Genomic DNA, 18,619 nt, shown 5'->3' with positions numbered 1-18,619 from the left:
TTCTTTCCTGACACAGAATCTAACTGTCTTCTCTCCAAAGTCAGAACAAGGACTCACTGTAGGAGTCATGCTCAAAGTTCCTCCTCCATAACACGCAAACATTCTTTCAACAAACACCGAAGATGCGTGTGTATGGAAAGCTCCTGGCTGGGCTCTGAGGAACAGCAAGGGAAGGGAATCTGGCCTCTGTCCTCATCCTCTAAGTGTCTGATGGATGCTTGCAAGGCAGTGGCAGACCCTGCCTCTTCTCGTCCCTGCCACCGGAACCCGAGGGGACGCAGAGGTTGGCTGGCTGTACTGGGCTCTGCTAGGAATCTGCTGTGGGCAGGCTCGCCTCCCAACGGCGGCCCTAGAGCAGCTATGAAAGGGATCCTGTGACCCACGCATGAGCCTGAGCTCCCTCCCCCGGGGCAGTCCTTCTCCTCGGTCCTGAGTTGAATGGCGCTCCCTCCACCCAAAATCCACACCCACCCTCAAATGAGACCTTATCTGGAAATAGGGTCTTTGCACATGTAATCAGCTAAGGATGTCAGGATGGAATCATCCTGGAGTCGGGATGGGCACTAAATTAAATGACTGATGTCCCTACAAGAAAAGGAAAAATCCAGAGAGACACACAGGACGAAGGCCATGGGAAGACTGGGGCAGAGATTGGCAGGTGCAGCTATAGGTCAAGGAACCAAGGATTTCCGGGAGCCACCAGAAGCTGGAAAAGGCAACGAAGGATGTTCCCCTAGAGCCTTCAGAGGGAGCACGGCCCTGCTGAAACCTCGATTTCAGACTTCTGGGCTTCAGATCTTTTAGAGGATAAATGTCTATTGTTTTGAGCCACCAACGTGTGTGCTAACTTGTTACAGCAGCCCTAGGAAACTCCCTCCTCTTTCTTAACGTCTCTGTCCATCGAGGCAGGGAGGCCTGGCCTTTCCTTTCTGAGAGCTCGGCCTGCCTTCACGCCGTCACATTGCTGAGGGCACTGGGTCCAGCGCAGCCTGGGCCGTCCTGGGTCTAAAGCTGAAGCTTGGAGCGCGCACATTCGCACACACGCGCGATCACACCCAGCCCCACTTCCAACTTCTAAGAATAACATGCTGCCAATAAAGGGCTCCAACTCTGTCTCGGAATTGGCCGACTCCCGGGGGAGGTTTCCTTGTGGTTTGGGTTGAGATCTCTATTCTCTGGCACTGTAAAGCTGCAGGGCCAACCGTCCTTCCGAGTTCTCTCCTGGCCTGGAGTGAAGGGCTCCTCTCCCTGCTGCCCCAGGGGCACCCACCCCACCCGGGAAGCCCAGACTGCACGATGTTAAGGGCATTTTCCCACCCCCTCTGGGCCCGCGGCTGCTTCTCACTGGATGGGGAGTCTTGTCTCCCCCTGGCTCCCTTTCAACACTCAAGGGTATTTTTATTAAAGGCCCCTGGCGTGTTAATAAAATAAAATGTAAAACTGCTCCCCTACTTCCCCTGCGGGTGGGGCAGTTGCAGGGGAAGCAGTCGGGAGGCGGCCAGATGGTGAAGGGACTTTGGAGCCTTTCCTGGAGGCTGCAGGGAGCCGGGCAGGCGCACAGGCGGAGGGGTGCCGTGCTCCAATCTGGCTTTCTTTAGGAAGTGTCATCTGGATGCAAAGGAAGCGCAGGGTGTTCTGGGGCATCCAGAACTACCACCTCACGTTTTCAGCAGTTTTTCCCATTATCATTTCCAACAACAAACATGGGAAGCCGGGCCCCTCTGCCTGCCTGCCCTGGGGCAGTAATCAGCAATATTAGGAATATGGGATTCAAGCTTGAGTTCCTGGCTCTGCAACTGTGTGACCCTCCAGCTTCGTAGTCCTGAGCGTGGGCCTTGGGGTCAAGACTCCGAGGCAGAAAGCTCTGCTGCTCACCGGCCGCTTCATCTTGAACCTGTTAGTCAACCTCTCTGAGACTCAGTATCCCCACCTCTGAAATGGGCCCACTGCCAACAGAGACGACAGGCATCTCACGTGTTAGGGAACGAGTCTCTAAATGTAAAAATATCTACCACAGGGCCTGGCTCAAGACAGATGCTCCATACATGTGAGCTTCCCCTCCTTCTGTCACAAATTTGGGGTAGGAACTGAGATAAACTGTTGCTGGAGCCCAGGCAGGAGATGGGGAGGAGGCCGCTCAGAGGAGCAGCTGGGCCTGGTGGGTGGATGGTGGGTGGCGGGCAGCATGCTGTGAGCGTTAGGGATTTTGTCAGTTTGTCTACACAGCCACTAAATTTTCCTGCAGCTAGAAGCCCAGAAGCGGGACGGCTCATGCTGGCAAACTGGCGTGGGCTTGGGTAACGGCCTGACGTAAGGGGATTCGGCCGGGCTGCCAAGCACAGCAGCCTGCTCAACACAGCACTGAAGTTATTCCCAAGACTCTGGGTGTTTCTTAGCAACAGCCCTATTTGGGGGAACACTGAGTGCCACAAGGAAGCTGGCTTGGAAGCTTGTGCAAGACAGGCGACACCCCCAATCAACACGCAGGGTCCCCCCTGCAGCCTGGCTCTCTCATGCCAGCTGCTCTCTCCCGGGGCAATGCGGCCGGGCTGGAAGCCCTCCACGAGGCCAGCAGCTACCCCACAGGTCTCCAGGCTGCATCCAGGACCAACAGCTTGCAGAGAGGCCCTGGTTAACCCCTCGGCCCCCCAGGCAAAGCCCAGTTGCCATCTGTTGTACTCCAAACCGTCCAAGCGGCTGACAGGACACAGAAGAAAAAAAGACACCCAACAAAACACGCCAGGCCCTCAACGCTCAGACCCAGGGCTGAGCACAGAGGGCGCCTTTGACATACAAAAGACCCCCGAATGGAGTCCAGGATAGATGGGTCTCCTGTGCCATTCTGCAACCAACCAAGGTGTTCTAGAAAGTTCCAGGATATAAATGCTCGCTGGACTTTTGTTCTCTCTCCACTCTGACAGACAGTACATCATATTATCTTCACAAAATTTATTTGGGGGAATTAAAGAATTCTGCCAGGGCCAGGCTTCTTGGTGCAGGCAGTTGAGCTCAGATATGTATTATTAACACGAACATTTTCCTGTCGTGATTGCACACCCAATTTAAAATGAATTATCCAATTAAGTTAAGAAGGTGATGCGTTCCGCTTCCAGGAATATGTTGCCAATGACTCTGTCTTGACTGTTCTCCCCTAAAACCCTTCCAATTAAGTAAAGACCGCTCGGCACATCGTGAGGATAAGCCGGGAGGTTGCTGTGGAGACGGGAGGATTTTTCATCATATCACCATTTCAATCTCCTGATGAGAAGGGAGCTGGCAAAGCTTTCAGCCTCCCCCTGGGATGAATGTTCACCGCCAACAATAACAAGGACAAAAGCTCTGTTGGACAGAAAAGGATGAAGGATTGTGTAAGCTTCCAGGTCTCCTTCGGCAGCAACACAGAGAGTCATGGCTTGGGCTCCCTTGAGCAGAAGTCAGTTGGCCGGTGTTTGCAAGAGGCAGACGCCACCATTTCCCTTCTCTCCCCCTCCCTCTCGGGCAGTTCTAGAGCGGGGCGGGCAGGCCTGACGCTGAAGCTGTGACAGCACTAGCTCAGCCCGCAGACAGCAATCGATTTGTGCTAACCAGCCAAAAAGATCAGGGCTGTGGGGTTGGACTGTGGCACCATCAATGTCACTAAGAGTAAGAGGAGACAAAGATCTGCATTTCTAAAATGCAAACCTGACCACGGCACTCTTGCTGACAGCCCTGTAGTGGCTTCTCCATTGCCCTTGACATCAAGTTCCAACTCTTTAGCACAATACTCTCCATCCTCCATCCCCCGCTCACTCTTCCAACCTCATCCCTCCCTCGTTCCCTAAATAAACACTCCAACTCTTTCACACCTCCTGGCCTTTGCACATGCTGTTCCCTTTCTCAGTAAATCCGTTCCCAACTTTTGTCAGCCTGGTAAATGCATTCTTATTCCTGAAGACCTGGGTCAGATGTCTTGACCTCTGGTAACTTTGTCTCTGCCTTTACTTCTCTCCCCATCTCTCCTGGAAGATAGACACTGGAATCATGGCCAAGCCAGCGCTTTACAAGATGTCACTATTATAATTGGTTTGCACGTTTGTCTCCCCAGCCAGCTGCTAAGCCACTCACGGGGAGGTGGTATGTTTTCAAAGGAATGACTGAACCACAGAAGAATAGGCAGAGGTGAGAGAAAGAGGTCATGTCACCTGGAGACGGATGTACAGGAGTATCTCGGAGATAACTGCAGGTTCGGTTCCAGATCACTGCAATAAAGCGACTATCCAATAAAGCAACTATTGCAGTAAAGTAAGACACAAAGTTTTTGGTTCCACAGTACATATAAACGTTATGTTTACACTGTACTGTAGTCTATTAAGTGTGCAAGAGCATTATATCTAAAAAAAGAGTACATACCTTAATTAAAAAATACTTTATTGATTAAAAAATGCTAACTGCCATCTGAGCCTTCAGCAAGTCAATCTTTTTGAAATAGTAACATCGAAGATCACTGATCACAGATCACTGTAACAAACATAATACTAATGAAAAAGTCTGAAATACTGTGAGAATTACAACTTGCTCCACACACGGTTGCCACAAACTTTCAATTTGTAAAAAATGCAGTTATCTGCAAAGCGCAATAAAACAAGGTATGCCTGCATAATTAAAAACCACCCAGAAGTTGTTCAAGAAGAGAATAAACGCTGTGAATGCCAGCCGTCCCCCGTGCTCGTCACACTTGGGTGTGGGCAGGCGTCAGGACCAGTGAGGGCTGTGCGCTGGGTGCAGAGCCCTCTCTTCCCCACCCCAGGACAAGAGATTTAAAAACCAAGTCTGCCTGAGGTTATTAAGAGTTGTTCAACTTTTTAATAAATAAAATCTCTGTAAGAGATCCTTATTATTACATCAGGCTGTAAGAGTACCTTCTGGAAGACTCAGTTTAAAACTAAGAAGAGGAAAAAAGCCCTACCCCATGTGAGCCGCCAGAACTACCATGAACCAATCCACCTCTGAAGGCTTACAGCAAGACGGAGGGAAACAAGCTGGCAGAGGGTGACGGTGAAATACCCAGGCACGAACTGAATGTTCCCGTTAGGTCTCTGTCAGCTCTGGTTTCTGCCCTTCATGGGCTCAGACACAGGCGTCCTCCCATTACCTGCATGTTTCCAAGCTGAAAAGGGGCCTCCCGTCCATGTCTGAGGAATAAAATATGCTGCGTCCTAGTCTGGGCATCACTCCTTTCTTGGAGTTCAAGTTGGGTCTGCCCAGCCGCCTCTTCAAAGCTCTGAGAGGGGCAGCAGGTCCTCGGCAGTGCTTGGCTGCAAAACCCTACCTCCCCAGCCTTCCCTCAAGCATGAGAAATGGGCAATCCACAGAAACGCAGGTCGGGTAAGGAGCCTCAGCGACCAACACCAGACCTTAGCCATTGCTAATCCAGGGATGGAGCCATCGGGGTCGGTCGGCTTTTCTCCCGGTCTATGCCATGTATTAAATTCATTTGCTGAGCAGGGAACCGCTGAATTTCTAGACTCTGAAACCCTCTAAGGCAGGGCTCATCTTCTTGACTTCTGCTTCCACCCCAGGGGACCCAGCGCGGCACCCGGCCCACAGTGGGTACACTGGGACGTGCCTGTCATAGAGTCTAATTTCACACCTGCAGTTGAATCTAGCTGCTGTCCATGTCACGGGGAGCAGTTTTCCTTTAGGATTCGTTGAATCCAAAGCTCTCCCTTGGTGTGTAATTTTGAGAATCTAAATGTAAGCCCAGGAGTGTCAGAAATATATATACATTTTATGGGTTGAAGTGTGTTCCCCAAAAAGGTAGGGTGAAACCCTAGTCCCAGTACCTGTGAATGTGACCTTGCAGACGTAAGTGAGTTAAGATGAGGTCATGAGCTTGGACTGCAATTCAATAGACCTAGCGTCCTTTCAAGAGGGAAATTTGGACACAAAGACACACAGGGACCACCATTGGATGGCAGAGGCAGAGATCGGAGCTACAAGCCAACGAACACCAAGGATGGATGACGACCACCGGCAGCTGGGAAGAGGCAAGGAAGGATTCTACCCAGAGTCTCAGAAGGAATGTGGCCCTGCGGACACCTTGATTTCAACTTCTAGCCTCAAGAACTGTGAGAGAATAAACTTCTGTTGTTTTAAGCTTCCCACTTTGTGGTAATTTGTTACAGCAGCCCTAGATAATTAATACAGTACAATAACCCAGAGGCAGTAAGTTTTTGTTGTTTAACGCCTATTTAGCGACAGCTTTCATGATAGAAGTGATTTGAATTTGGGTGGCGGCCACTTCATTATGTTATCCGTTTGCTCATTCATCTGCTTCCAGTATTTACTGAGCCCCTAACATGTGCCAGACCCTGCGCACAGTACCAGAGTGACGAAAGTGGCTAAGCCCGGAGCCCATGGTGAAGATGGCTTTGGAAGGATGACGGCCATAGACACGACTGTACCGCCAGGCAGTAAGTCTTGCAAACGCGGATATCAGAATCGACCGGCATTTGCTGCGTGTCCTTACCAGGTGCTGAGCGCCTCGTGCACACGGTCACACGTACTCCTTACACAATCCCACGGAGGAAGGTGCTATTCGGTGCCCACTCCCCCATTGGGGATCTGAGACTCAGGGAAGGAGGCACAGCAGGACCTTACCCTGGACAGCACTGACCGCAAAGGGAGCACAGGGGAATCAAACAGGGAGGTGTTTGATTCAGAGGGGCAGGAAGTGTCATTTAAATATGAAAGCATCTTTGAAAGTTGAATTTTCAAAACACCCAAAATAGATATCATTAAAAAGCACCACAAAGCACTCCTGAGTGCTCACAAGTGAGAAGAGCCGTTAACACCCAGGATCTGATGCCCCCTCCCTGTGTGTAGGATGCTGGCACAAAGGTCCTAACTTTCTTCTTGGTACCTGCCTGAATTTTTCAAATTAGCGATAAGGAAACTATCCTCTGTGTTATTACTCTGGCTAACACTTGCAGCACTTAACGTGTTTGGGCACTGCTCTCAGCCCTGACCACGTGTTAACTCAGCTAATCCCCACCATAACCCTCTGACGTAGACTCTACTCTTACACCCGTTTTATAGAAAAGGAAGCTGAGACCAGGAGAGATTAGGCAAAGCACTCACAGTCATGGAGCTGGATTCAAATCCAGACTATGCAGCCCAGAGTTCATGCTATTATCATACTTCTCACTGTGATCATATGCCCCTCGGAGGAGAGGGAGGGATATTTTAAGGAACAATGATTAAAGCACCTCAGCCCCAACCTGATACCATTAGCCCATACATTGTTCTCTGATGCCTTCTGCAAAGTTTTGCACACATTTTCCACTTTTTTTTTTCTCTGCCCATTTCTAAATATTCTGGAATGAGCTAAAAATATGACATGTAACATATAAAAATAATGATATCCTCATGCCTACCTACTCTGGCAGGAAACGTCCCTATTAGGACAGACCAAGGGATGTGCAGTTTCAGCCAACAGTGAAGAGATGATAGCAAGCCGAAAAGAGGAAACACAACAGGGACAAAGACGCAGCTGTCAAGGTAGAGAGTCACTGAATTTATGCCACGTGCAGAGCAGGTTCTGGCTAAGTGTCAAAGGGGGGGGAGGGGCGGAGGGGGGAAGGAGGGGTGGGGGACGGGAGAGAAGGGGACTGAAGATGACACTGAAAGGCAGACAGGGTCACAGGAGGGCTGGGTGACCGTGAGAAGCACGTGCAGTGCAGGACGGGGCACAGCAAGGGGTGCCCATGTGGCCAGGGGCTCCACACTCACAAAGACCTTCCTCGAATCTGTCTCTCCAGTGAGAGACCAAACCATTTAAGACTGCCGTTTTTGTGGGTCAGATATTGGCAATTTCACACCATTCAACTTACACATACAGTCCGAGAGCAACGCTGGCAAAACTGAAAAAAGTGAGTGTTCATCACAAAATGTAACATACAATTGTTTAACCCTCCTTCACCGTTTCTCCCCCTCCCTCTTTCTCCCCGCTTTTTGTTCGTCCTCTCCCCTCGCTCTTGCCCGACTCCTCTCTTCTCCTTCATCCTCCTCCCCCTCTCCTCCCTCCTCTTCTTTTCACATACAACTATATTCGGTGTCTAATGACCACGCTTACTCATCACTTGACAAGGTTTCATGAGAAAGATTCAAATGGCCATGTGTACGTGCATGCGTACGGTGTACACGTTTCCAAGGAAGGACGAAGGGCGTCTTCTCCCGGTGGCCAAGCTTGCACGACACCCTAGACAAGAGCCACTCCTGCCCTCACTGTCACGGCCAGCTGGCTGCACAAGGGTCACGTGGCCAGACCTTAGCTCAGCCCCAGCAGGAGAGGAAAGGGACACATGGGGTGAGCAGGCCACACTGGCCACTTGGACCTGGGGCTTCACAGTAAATACAAATTTCTAAGGTTGCAATACCCTTTGTGCTGCCTGATTGCCTACCTGGAACTCAGGCATTCAGAGGCAAAGGAAATGAACAGCCCAGAAGGCAGGGCACAGGCCTTCTGGCCAAGAATGTGGGCATCCTGGCTCTACCACTTCCTGGCTGCAGGAGCTTGGGCAAGGTTTCCATCAAACGCCCCTACGTTCTTATCTGTAAAAGGAGGAGATGCCAGCAGGATTGTCTCAGGGGGCTGTGAGAGTTTAAAGGAGACCAGGGGTAGGAAGTGCTCGGCACACAGTCCCTTAGACACAGAAAGTACCAGAACATGGTGGGTGATTGAAGGCTCTGAAACTGCTTTCCCTTGAGATTTTCAGAATCTGCCCAAGGGAGATGAGATGTAGTCTGAACAGCACAGCTCTGCCTGTCTTTTGGGGAGTCATCTTCAGCCCATGATCCCTCTTTGTGCTGAAGATACACAATCCTCAGCCCCAATGCCTGGGCCACGTGAAAAGGTGAAACCGAGTCACAGACACCAAATTCCTTTTCTGTGACACTTTGATTTAAAATTCCTTTTTTTTTTTGGGTCAGTCTCAAAGCCATGCTCTTTAGGCACCCTGCCAGCCAGCAAGATGACTGTTGTCCTTCAGAGGGCCCCAATTCCCATTGTGTAACTTAGAACCTGGGGGAAAAAACGCAAAGCAACAAACCATCTGCAAGGCTTTCAGACAGTGCAATTTGTGAGAAGTGCTTTTACATCTTGGTAAGACTCTGCATTAAGCCAGCATTAATTAATTGCTACATTAAAGAGAAGCACATTTAACATTTCAATGACAATCATATGCAATTACGATCATACAAAGGAACACTTTATAATTAATGATGCTCCCACTTCCTGCAATGTGCAATCCTCTGTCCTGAATTCCAAAGAGGTTCGCAGGAGGAAGGCACCAAACATAGATCAGGAACTAATATTTAAATCCGTTTTTAATTCACCTTTCAACAAGAAGAGTAAAACCAGAACAAAAGCTTATACTTATTAGGACTCCAAATCTTTATCTCTATGAGGCTAAATATTCAGCAACAACAGATCCACACAGAAATGGTCAACAATTACAGGCCTGAAATGATTACCCCTAAAGAGCAATAATTTTGCCCGACCAGGCACATCAACTGCTTTTCCAGAAATGCATTACTACTCACCCCAGCAGTCCTGGCTTTGGAAACTATGCTGTGTTATCATTAACAAAGCACTCTGACTTAACTCTATGACTTAAAAATGAGAATGGTTTTTCTTTTAATTAGGGAAGTTTCCCACGAAGTCGCGATCCCCAGGTACCAAGCATTGTTCTAACTGCTTAACGTGTGTTGGCTTGTTTCGTTCTTCTCGGCAATCCTGAGCCCACACTATTATGAGCCCCATTTTACACGTGAGGATAGCAGGTGCCCAAATGTTAAATAAACTGCCCCAGGTGCCATCCCCCCAACTCCCACAAAGCCTGTTTGAGTGAATCACAAACCAGACAGACTTTCTAGATTGTCACATTCATTCTGTCACTCAAGCAACTACCCATGAGGGAGGCCCCAGAACCTTCCACATCTAATTTCTGTTGTTACTAGCAAAATCCTGCAGCAACACAGAAGAAAGTGCAGAGGGAACAAAATTTGACCCACGGTAACATCTTAAGGGCTTCCAGAAAAAAAAAAACAAAACCCTATGGCAGGGCTTCCCTGGTGGCGCAGTGGTTGAGAGTCTGCCTGCCAATGCAGGGGACACGGGTTTGAGCCCTGGTCTGGGAGGATCCCACATGCCGCGGAGCGACTGGGCCCGTGAGCCACAACTACTGAGGCTGAGCGTCTGGAGCCTCTGCTCCGCAACAAGAGAGGCCGCGATAGTGAGAGGCCCGCGCACCGCGATGAAGAGTGGCTCCCACTCGCCGCAACTGGAGAAAGCCCTCACACAGAAACGAAGACCCAACACGGCCAAAAATAAACATAATAAATAAATAATAAATAAAAATTAAAAAAAAAAACCCCTATGGCATAGTTTTTCTTATAAAACAACAACAACAAAACCTGCATAAATTGCCTCTATTTGCCACTAGCGTTATGGTACCCTACTTTCCACTTCCATGGATGGATTGTGAAGGTGGCTCCCGCCCCGTGACAGCCTCCCGTAAGGGCAAGGGCTTACCTTGTCATAATAGTATCGCAGGGCTCTGCTCAGCTTGTCGTAGTTCATGTTTGTTTTGTTTTTCCGGAGTCCCCACAGCTTGGCCACTTCTTCTGCTTTGAGGAGCTTGAACTCACCATCGTTGGAGGTCCAGCAGATCAGGTGCTCGTGTTTCTGGTCCAGCAGCAACTGCAACAGGAACTGCCACAGCGTGATTGCACTCTCCATACCTGAGGAGGGAGGGGCCGCGTCAGTGCAGGTGCCAGGTCTGGGGGGATCGGGGGCTCAGGGTGGGCACCTCAGCACCTCCCCCTGCCCCCAGTGAACCTAATCAAAAGTTGCTTTCATTTCCATCCCAACAGGCCACTCTGAATCAGGTGCCTTCTGGCTGCATTTTTGTAAAGAGCCACAATTCAGAAATACAGGGAAGCCCTGTGACCTTCGTATTCGCCACACACATCCCGGCAGGTGACGGGGTTGCATTGAGAATAATGTGAAAAAATGATTCATGAACTGCCCATTCCTAGAATCAGTCCTCATACAAACTCTCCCCCATGTTAATCATTGTTAATGCCCACAATGATTAACATGCTCCCGCCCATCCTATCAACTCCTTTGCTGCTCAGCCTCTAGGCCATTATCTGTGTGAAACGCCAGACCCCGTGATAAGTGCATTTATGTGGGGCCTGGGGTATTTCCATCAGTGTGACCACATGGGGAGCTTCATGAGGAAGGGACTTTGTTGGATTACTCTTTGCATTCCCAGCACTCTGATAACCCAGCCCAATGCCCGAGTGTAGCGTGCGCCTGACTGATACATGTTTATAGACCTGAGGAATGGGTCACTGCCACTTGAAGAGTCGTTCTCTTTCCCAGGCACTTGTCATGTGGCAGATAAAAACCCCATGTGTCACAAGCACAGACATGGGAAAAGCACTTTTTTCTCCACTGTGAGAGGAAAGCCTATAAAATCTTATCTTTTTCCCTTGACTCTGGTGTGGACTTTGTAGGTGCTGTTCCTTCTGCCTAAAACACTGTTCCCTAGCTTTGGAGCCTGGTGAACTCCTACTCATCCATCATGACCCAGCTTATATGGGACCTTCTTGAGGAAATTTTTCCCCACTCTCCCAGGGAGTTACCAACTTCAGACATCTGAGGACTTTCATGGCAATGGGTACTGATTCTAAAAATAATAACAACAACAGTAATAACAACTGTTTGTCTTATCAACATTCATACATAAGGAAAGAAGAGGCAGTTGCGCTGGCCTCAAAAGCTTCACCACAGATCGACTGTCATGATTGGACACGTGAAGTGCCCTGGGTTTTGATCTGGGAAAAATGGGGGTAAGAGTCCAGTGCTGGGCTGAGGGAGCCAGGGATGACCATAGGGTGGAAAATTGCCTTCTGGCACAGATGGAAGCTTCAAAGGCCAGTTGTGAGGTGGGGACAAAGCCAGAGAGAACTTGGGATCATCCCCTATTATGCAAAGAGGAAACTCTGAATCCCCAGGAGGTAGCCAGGTGATGGGAACAAGGGAGCACTGAGAAAGATGCACGACTCTGGGAGACCCGGAAGCCAGAATAACAGCCTTAGGGAGTGTTATTTGTACCAATATTTTTGTCAACTCCACACCTCTCCTGCATTTCTCTTAAAGGGGAAGCTTTCAGACTGACAAATCATTTTTCTTCCTTTCCACACGGGGATGGATGTGAAAATACCTAGCCCTCCAATAAGTATTCATTTCCTTATTTCCTTTCACATGTTTTGCCAAAAGAATACATTTTATTGTTTCCCTGAGCAACGTGGGTTTCTCAGTTAAAGGGAAGCAGATTAGGAATGTTCTTCAAATACCCACAGGGTACTTTATTTATGGCTCTTTAAAGGAGGTATTCTCTACAGAAATCAATCTTCACCATAATGGCCACTCAGTCTGTAAGACAGTAAGTCGTTTCATTGTTAGATCAAAACCGCCTTTGCATCTCATGAGTCTCGTAAGCGCAACCGCGGTGGTGCATCCGCAGCAGCCTGTCAGCTCCAACTCCTAATATGAGCTTCCGATTATTTGAGGACGAGCCACAACTTTCTTCTCATCATTGGCACCAAGAATTGTTAACAGTTGTCTCAAACTCTTTGGTGTGTTCTCGGCCAAACACTTCAGACAGTAAGCTTTCAAATATCTTAAAAATTTTAAAGGGCAGAAGGCTGCCAGTGGGTTTAGAGGTCTGGACAGAAAGGATTTCTGGGTCTGTGGCTCAGATGCCAGGTAGGATAGTGGTCAGCCATCTGCACCTCCCCCACCTTTAATTGACACGAGCCATCCTGCTCCAGATGGGACAGGAGGACAACGTAAACATCTCCATCTGTTTTACACTTAGTGCTTCTACCAACCAGGACTCCTCAGAGCTTCTTGTGCTTCCTGCAATCCCTTTCCGTGGCGTTCCAAGCCCGTGTATCAGAGCCATGTGCCTCGGGCATAAATGATGAGGACCTGTATGGTAGACTGGATAAATGTTCTCCATCCTTCACTCCTTCTCCCTTTCAAGTGACCACAAAGCAGTGCCCCAGAGCGGGTGGAGTACTTTCTTCCCATCCCACTGAAATTTGGGCTTGGCCACGTGATTTGATTTGGCCAATAGAATGACGAGTAGAAATGACAATGTGCCAATTCTCAGCTGAGGTCTAAGAGGCATCCCATGTTTGCACTTTTCCTCTTGTGCTCCTGTTACTGCCATGAAGCTGCTGCCCAAAAATGAAAGGCACGTGGAGCCAACCAGAGCTCAACCCAAAGCCTGGAGCCAAGTCCCACAACCCACAGTCTGAAGCAGCATCCCTGAGGCTAACCAATGAGGAAAATAAATACTGCTGTTTGCCAGTGACTCCCGGGGCTGTTTGTTATGCGGCACCATTGTAGCAAGAGTTGACAATTACAGTGCCCGACGTCTTGGTCTAAAATAATTCTCTCTTTGCTGGGGTGCAATATCTCTACACTGTAAACTTACATTCACAATCATGAGGTGTGTCTAGACACGAGAAAGCATGCTATGTAGGGGGATTGCCCGATCACGTCTTTACTCAGAGGGTTACGAGTGGGCCACAAAAATGACCATGAGTGCTATGGCCATGGCCTACGGCAAAGGCAGAAGGAGGAAAGAGGGAAAGAAAAGGGAGACATAAAAGAGTAGAAAGTGAAAAGGCAGAGGAGCAAATGGTGGGGATGTGGACCCCCTCATCAGGGCCCTCCCAGATTTCTGGAATAAAGGAACTGGGCTGAGGGGAGGCACGAGCTGAGAACTAGGAATCACAGAGCTGCCCTGACAAATTCAGAGCTTTGGTGAGGCTGGGTGGGCTGAGGAACAACCCCTTCACCCCCTCACTCTCCCACACCAAGGTGTCAGAGCCAGGCTACGGCTGCGGATGGGAGGATCCCTCAGAGGGTGGATGTGAGTAACAGGGCTGCACTGGAGGTGACTAAGGCATCAAGCCACCTCTGCCTAAAGCACGTCAAGCCCGGTGCTGAGGGCCTCATTCTCCTTTTCCAGCTCTTCAGCCACTCCTCCACCCCGGCGGGTCCACCAGTTTCAATGGGTGTGCAGTCACACAAATCTTTACTGTTAGAAATCCAGCCACACATTACTCAGAGATGAGTCTCAAAAATATTTCCCTGTGAGCGTACTGCATCTACAAACATCTGTCATCCCCTTCTACTCTCGGCAGAAGTCATTCTGGGAGACAGTGGGCCCCCAGGGCGGCTCTGGATGCCCCCATCCTCTCTGGCCGGAGCCAGTGGTGTGATGGAAATGGGCGAGTGTACGTGGGGGAGTGGGGACACGGGGAGGGAGGGAAACAGGAGGGCAGAGGGGGGATGGGTCACCAGCTGACGTCACTGCTGTGGTTCCTGCCATCAAGGGTACTCACTGTTTCTTTGATTTTAGTTCCCACCTTAACTTATTTTAACTATGATTAAGTTTCATCATTTACACAGTTGTCTTCACATACAATCATGCTTCACGTTCTGTGACACACCTCTGCCAGCTACAAACTTTGCCCCCTTCCGGACGTTGGCAAAGAAAAAGAGTCTAACATCGTGACTGAGGAATACAGTCTCCCTTGTAACCACCAACACATATTAGCAAATCCATCCAAATGAAGAGTTCTCTCACCAGAAAGAAAAATCGAGTATTTTAAAAAAAAATTAATTCCTTGATGCCTAGAATCCTTAATAAAGTCCTATATCTTAACATGTGGGTATAATCAAGTCCAATTTATCTGGCTGTCATTATAAGGAATGTGTGTAATTCAAACAACATCCTGTGGCTCTTATTAAAAAAGTTCAAGAAAGTGTTGATACTTGAGATTTATGTTTGATATATTATTATACAAACGGGGGTCTGCTTTAAGTTAAAATGTTTCATCAGCCTAGCCTCATTGAGCCGATTTCCCTCAAATCTCCACTTAAAATACATAGAATACATAAAAGAAATGCTATTAATCAAAAAAAATTTTCCAAATCAAATTTTTGGCTACCTAGAAAATGCTGCTTTTTTTTTTCCCCCAGACCTTATTTTGAATGGATGAAATTTTATCAGGTATTGTAATGCCATTCTTTTTTTTTTTTTTTAGGGTTGATAAAATTTAATTTTCAATATGAACACATGATCCTTTGAAATCTTAAAATCTCATGAAATGATATGATAGCTGCAAAACCATCAACTGATGATTTTTAAATTATTTTTAATTTCATGGAAAGCACATGATTCTATTCTTATTTTTTTTTCATTTTTCATTTCTTTTTATTGATTGATTCTTTAAATTCCATAGTGCTTGTAATGCCATTCTTAATGCAAAATCAAACTCTGCACTTTTACATTTAGGAGGATCCACTTCTAAAGCATCACTGCTCTTACAGGAAGAGGTGTCCTTCCGCATTAGATATATTCTGTACCCCGCTGACTACACCCTCAATCCCGCCGCCTGCCGTGGATGGTCTCTCTCTCACCACTTCTGTTGGAACTAACCCAAGACCACAGTCACAGCAGCTGGCAAGATCTCATCCAGGCCTCTCCAGAGAACAAAGCTACCTGCTATTTGCCCCAACTGTTCCTTTTCCTTTGTAATTTATAGCCTAGATCTTGCCGCTGTGGAGCACAGATCATTTTAAACAGTTTGTTGGGGCTTCCCTGGTGGCGCAGTGGTTGAGAATCTGCCTGCCAATGCAGGGGACACGGGTTCGAGCCCTGGTCTGGGAAGATCCCACATGCCGCGGGGCAACTGGGCCCGTGAGCCACAATTACTGAGCCTGCGCGTCTGGAGCCTGTGCTCCGCAACAAGAGAGGCCGCGACAGTGAGAGGACCGCGCACCGCGATGAGGAGTGGCCCCCGCTTGCCACAACTAGAGAAAGCCCTCGCACAGAAACGAAAGACCCAACACAGCCATAAATAGATAAATAAAAAAAAAAAAAAAAAAAAAAAATTAAAAAAAAAAAAAAAAATTAAAAATTAAACAGTTTGTCAAATCTGAATAATACACACACCTCCTTTTAAAGGAGCAAGAGGTATGTGTATTATGTTGCCATGTTGACAAATCATTTTCACTAAATTTTTTTATTATAGTCTCCCTTCAATATAAAGAAGAAAAATGGATATAAGCACCTCAAGGTTTATAGTTCTTATACAGCCAGATGAAATTCACAAATAAAATAGGTTGCTCCCACCCTATTCAAATTAACAATTAATTTTGTATATGACACATGATGTTTTGTTGAAAGGCAACCAACAAAAAGGTTATGGCAATGTAAGTTATTTTGAGTAAGATGTGTTTATATGATTATACCCTACAAAGAGGAGAGAGACCCAATTCTCTCTCTACTTTTTTCAATTTTTTTTTGAGTGTCCATTTTATGCCAAGACACCCTCTGGGTATTCGGGACACATCAGAGAACAAAGGAGATGAAGACCTCTGTCCTCATGGAGCTTACATTCCAAAGGGAGAAGACAGGCCATAAACAACAAACATATGACTATTAAAATACATAGTATGTTGGAAGGATAGTGTTATGGGGAAATGCAACCAGAGCAGGATAAGGGGGTGGGAGCCTGGGGTATATGAGCAGAAGGTCATGGAAGGCCTCACTGAGAAACTAAGAGTTGAGAAATACCTTTGTTAAAAAATAATTTTCAAAATGGGTGAAATCATGGCTCTCCTACAGATATAAAATGAAGACATGTTAAAGATTTTATTTCACTCATCAGTCAAGCAGGAACTTGGCAGATGTTCTAACGAGTTCAAAAGAGAATCTGAATAATAAAGGCATTTATAAATTAGGAATATTGAAATGAATGTACAAATAGGGGTGAGAGAGGAATCAACTGAACACTATAAGACAGAATAGAATTTGCATATCTATAGACAATAATTATTTTGCTATCAGTTATCTACAATTAACAGGATTGTAAAATAGCTTCCACAAAACCAGAATCACATCATCCAAAGGGGTTTTTCTCTAGAGACTAGATAATGCAGTTTTTCATGGAAGCACAATTATTTTCTACAGCTTGCAGCAGGCGAGAGGGTGAACCACTTCGGTCTACTTGGAAGGTTACATAATGGGTAAAGCAGATTCAGAGCCAGACTCTCTGGGTTCAAATGCAAATACCAGTCCTGTCTGCCTGTGGGACTTTGGGTAAGTTACTTAACCCTTCTGCGCCTCAATATCCCCATAAGGAAAATGGGGATGATGATAATAAAAGTATTTCCTTTACAGGGTGGGTGCAAGGATTACATCAGTTACTAAGAATGCACTTGAACTACACCTGGTACATAATAAGTGTTATTCAAATGTTTACTATTATTTTTTAAGCAACAGGGAAACCTCTGCGTAGAACACGTTGTGAGGATGTTTGGCCTTCACCTAGCTCAAAGGCATCATTTAGCTACTGTATCCACGTTGGTTCTTTGTTCATTAGGCAACAACTCCAATACAGGCACTGAAATCCAGGGAGAATCTTCAGCTATTTGGTGACTATTGTTTATAAGGTGACCTGGAATATGTTTATGTGAGTTTTTTTTTTAAAGACTATCATCAAAAAATGAAAGAACATTAACAGATACACACTACTACATATAAAATAGATAAATAACAAAGACCTACTGTATAGCACAGGGAACTATATTCAATATCTTGTAATATGTAAATTGATACAGCCACTATGGAGAACAGTATGGAGGTTCCTTAAAAAACTAAAAATAGAACTACCATACGACCCAGCAGTCCCACTACTGGGCATATACCCTGAGAAAACCATAATTCAAAAAGACACATGCACCCCAATGTTCATTGCAGCACTATTTACAATAGCCAGGTCATGGAAGAACCTAAATGCCCATCGACAGATGAATGGATAAAGAAGATGTGGTACATATATACAATGGAATATCACTCAGCCATAAAGAGGAACAAAACTGGGTCATTTGTAGAGCTGTGGATAAATCTAGAGACTGTCATACAGAGTGAAGTTAGTGAGAAAGAGAAAAACAGATATCGTATATTAACGCATATATGTGGAACCTAGAAAAATGGTACAGATGAACCGGTTTACAGGGCAGAAATTGAGACACAGATGTAGAGAACAAACATATGGACACCAAGGGGGAAAGCGGCAGGGGGGTGGTGGTGTGATGAATTGGGCAATTGGGATTGACATGTAAACACTGATGTGTATAAAACTGATGACTAATAAGAACCTGATGTATAAAAAAATAAATAAAATTCAAAAATTCAAAAAAAAAAAACAAAAAAATGAAAGAACATTAACAGATACACACTACTATATATAAAACAGATAAATAACAAAGACCTACTGTATAGCACAGGGAACTATGTTCAATATCTTGTAATATGTAAATTGATACCGCCACTATAAAGAACAGTATGGAGGTTCCTTAAAAAACTAAAGATAGAGCTACCATACTACCCAGCAATCCCACTACTGGGCTTATACCCTGAGAAAACCATAATTCAAAAAGAGTCATGTACCCCAATGTTCATTGCAGCTCTATTAACAATAG

At 46.8% G+C, this 18,619-nt stretch overlaps 1 protein-coding gene across 1 annotated transcript in view; it reads right to left on the bottom strand.

The window, feature by feature from the left end:
• ELK3 (ETS transcription factor ELK3) overlaps positions 1 to 18,619 on the bottom strand; it is a 70,064-nt gene that overhangs the window by 28,818 nt on the left and 22,627 nt on the right. The window contains exon 2 of the mRNA XM_036866269.1: positions 10,574 to 10,782. Within this exon, the coding sequence (XP_036722164.1) occupies positions 10,574 to 10,780 (207 nt within the window). The 5' untranslated portion in view covers positions 10,781 to 10,782. The remainder of the gene's footprint in view (positions 1 to 10,573; positions 10,783 to 18,619) is intronic.

Source organism: Balaenoptera musculus, chromosome 10, assembly GCF_009873245.2.
Source record: "Balaenoptera musculus isolate JJ_BM4_2016_0621 chromosome 10, mBalMus1.pri.v3, whole genome shotgun sequence".
NCBI lineage: Eukaryota > Metazoa > Chordata > Mammalia > Artiodactyla > Balaenopteridae > Balaenoptera > Balaenoptera musculus.
The sequence above is the reverse complement of the archived record's forward strand: the minus strand, read 5'-3'. Positions and strand labels throughout refer to the sequence as shown.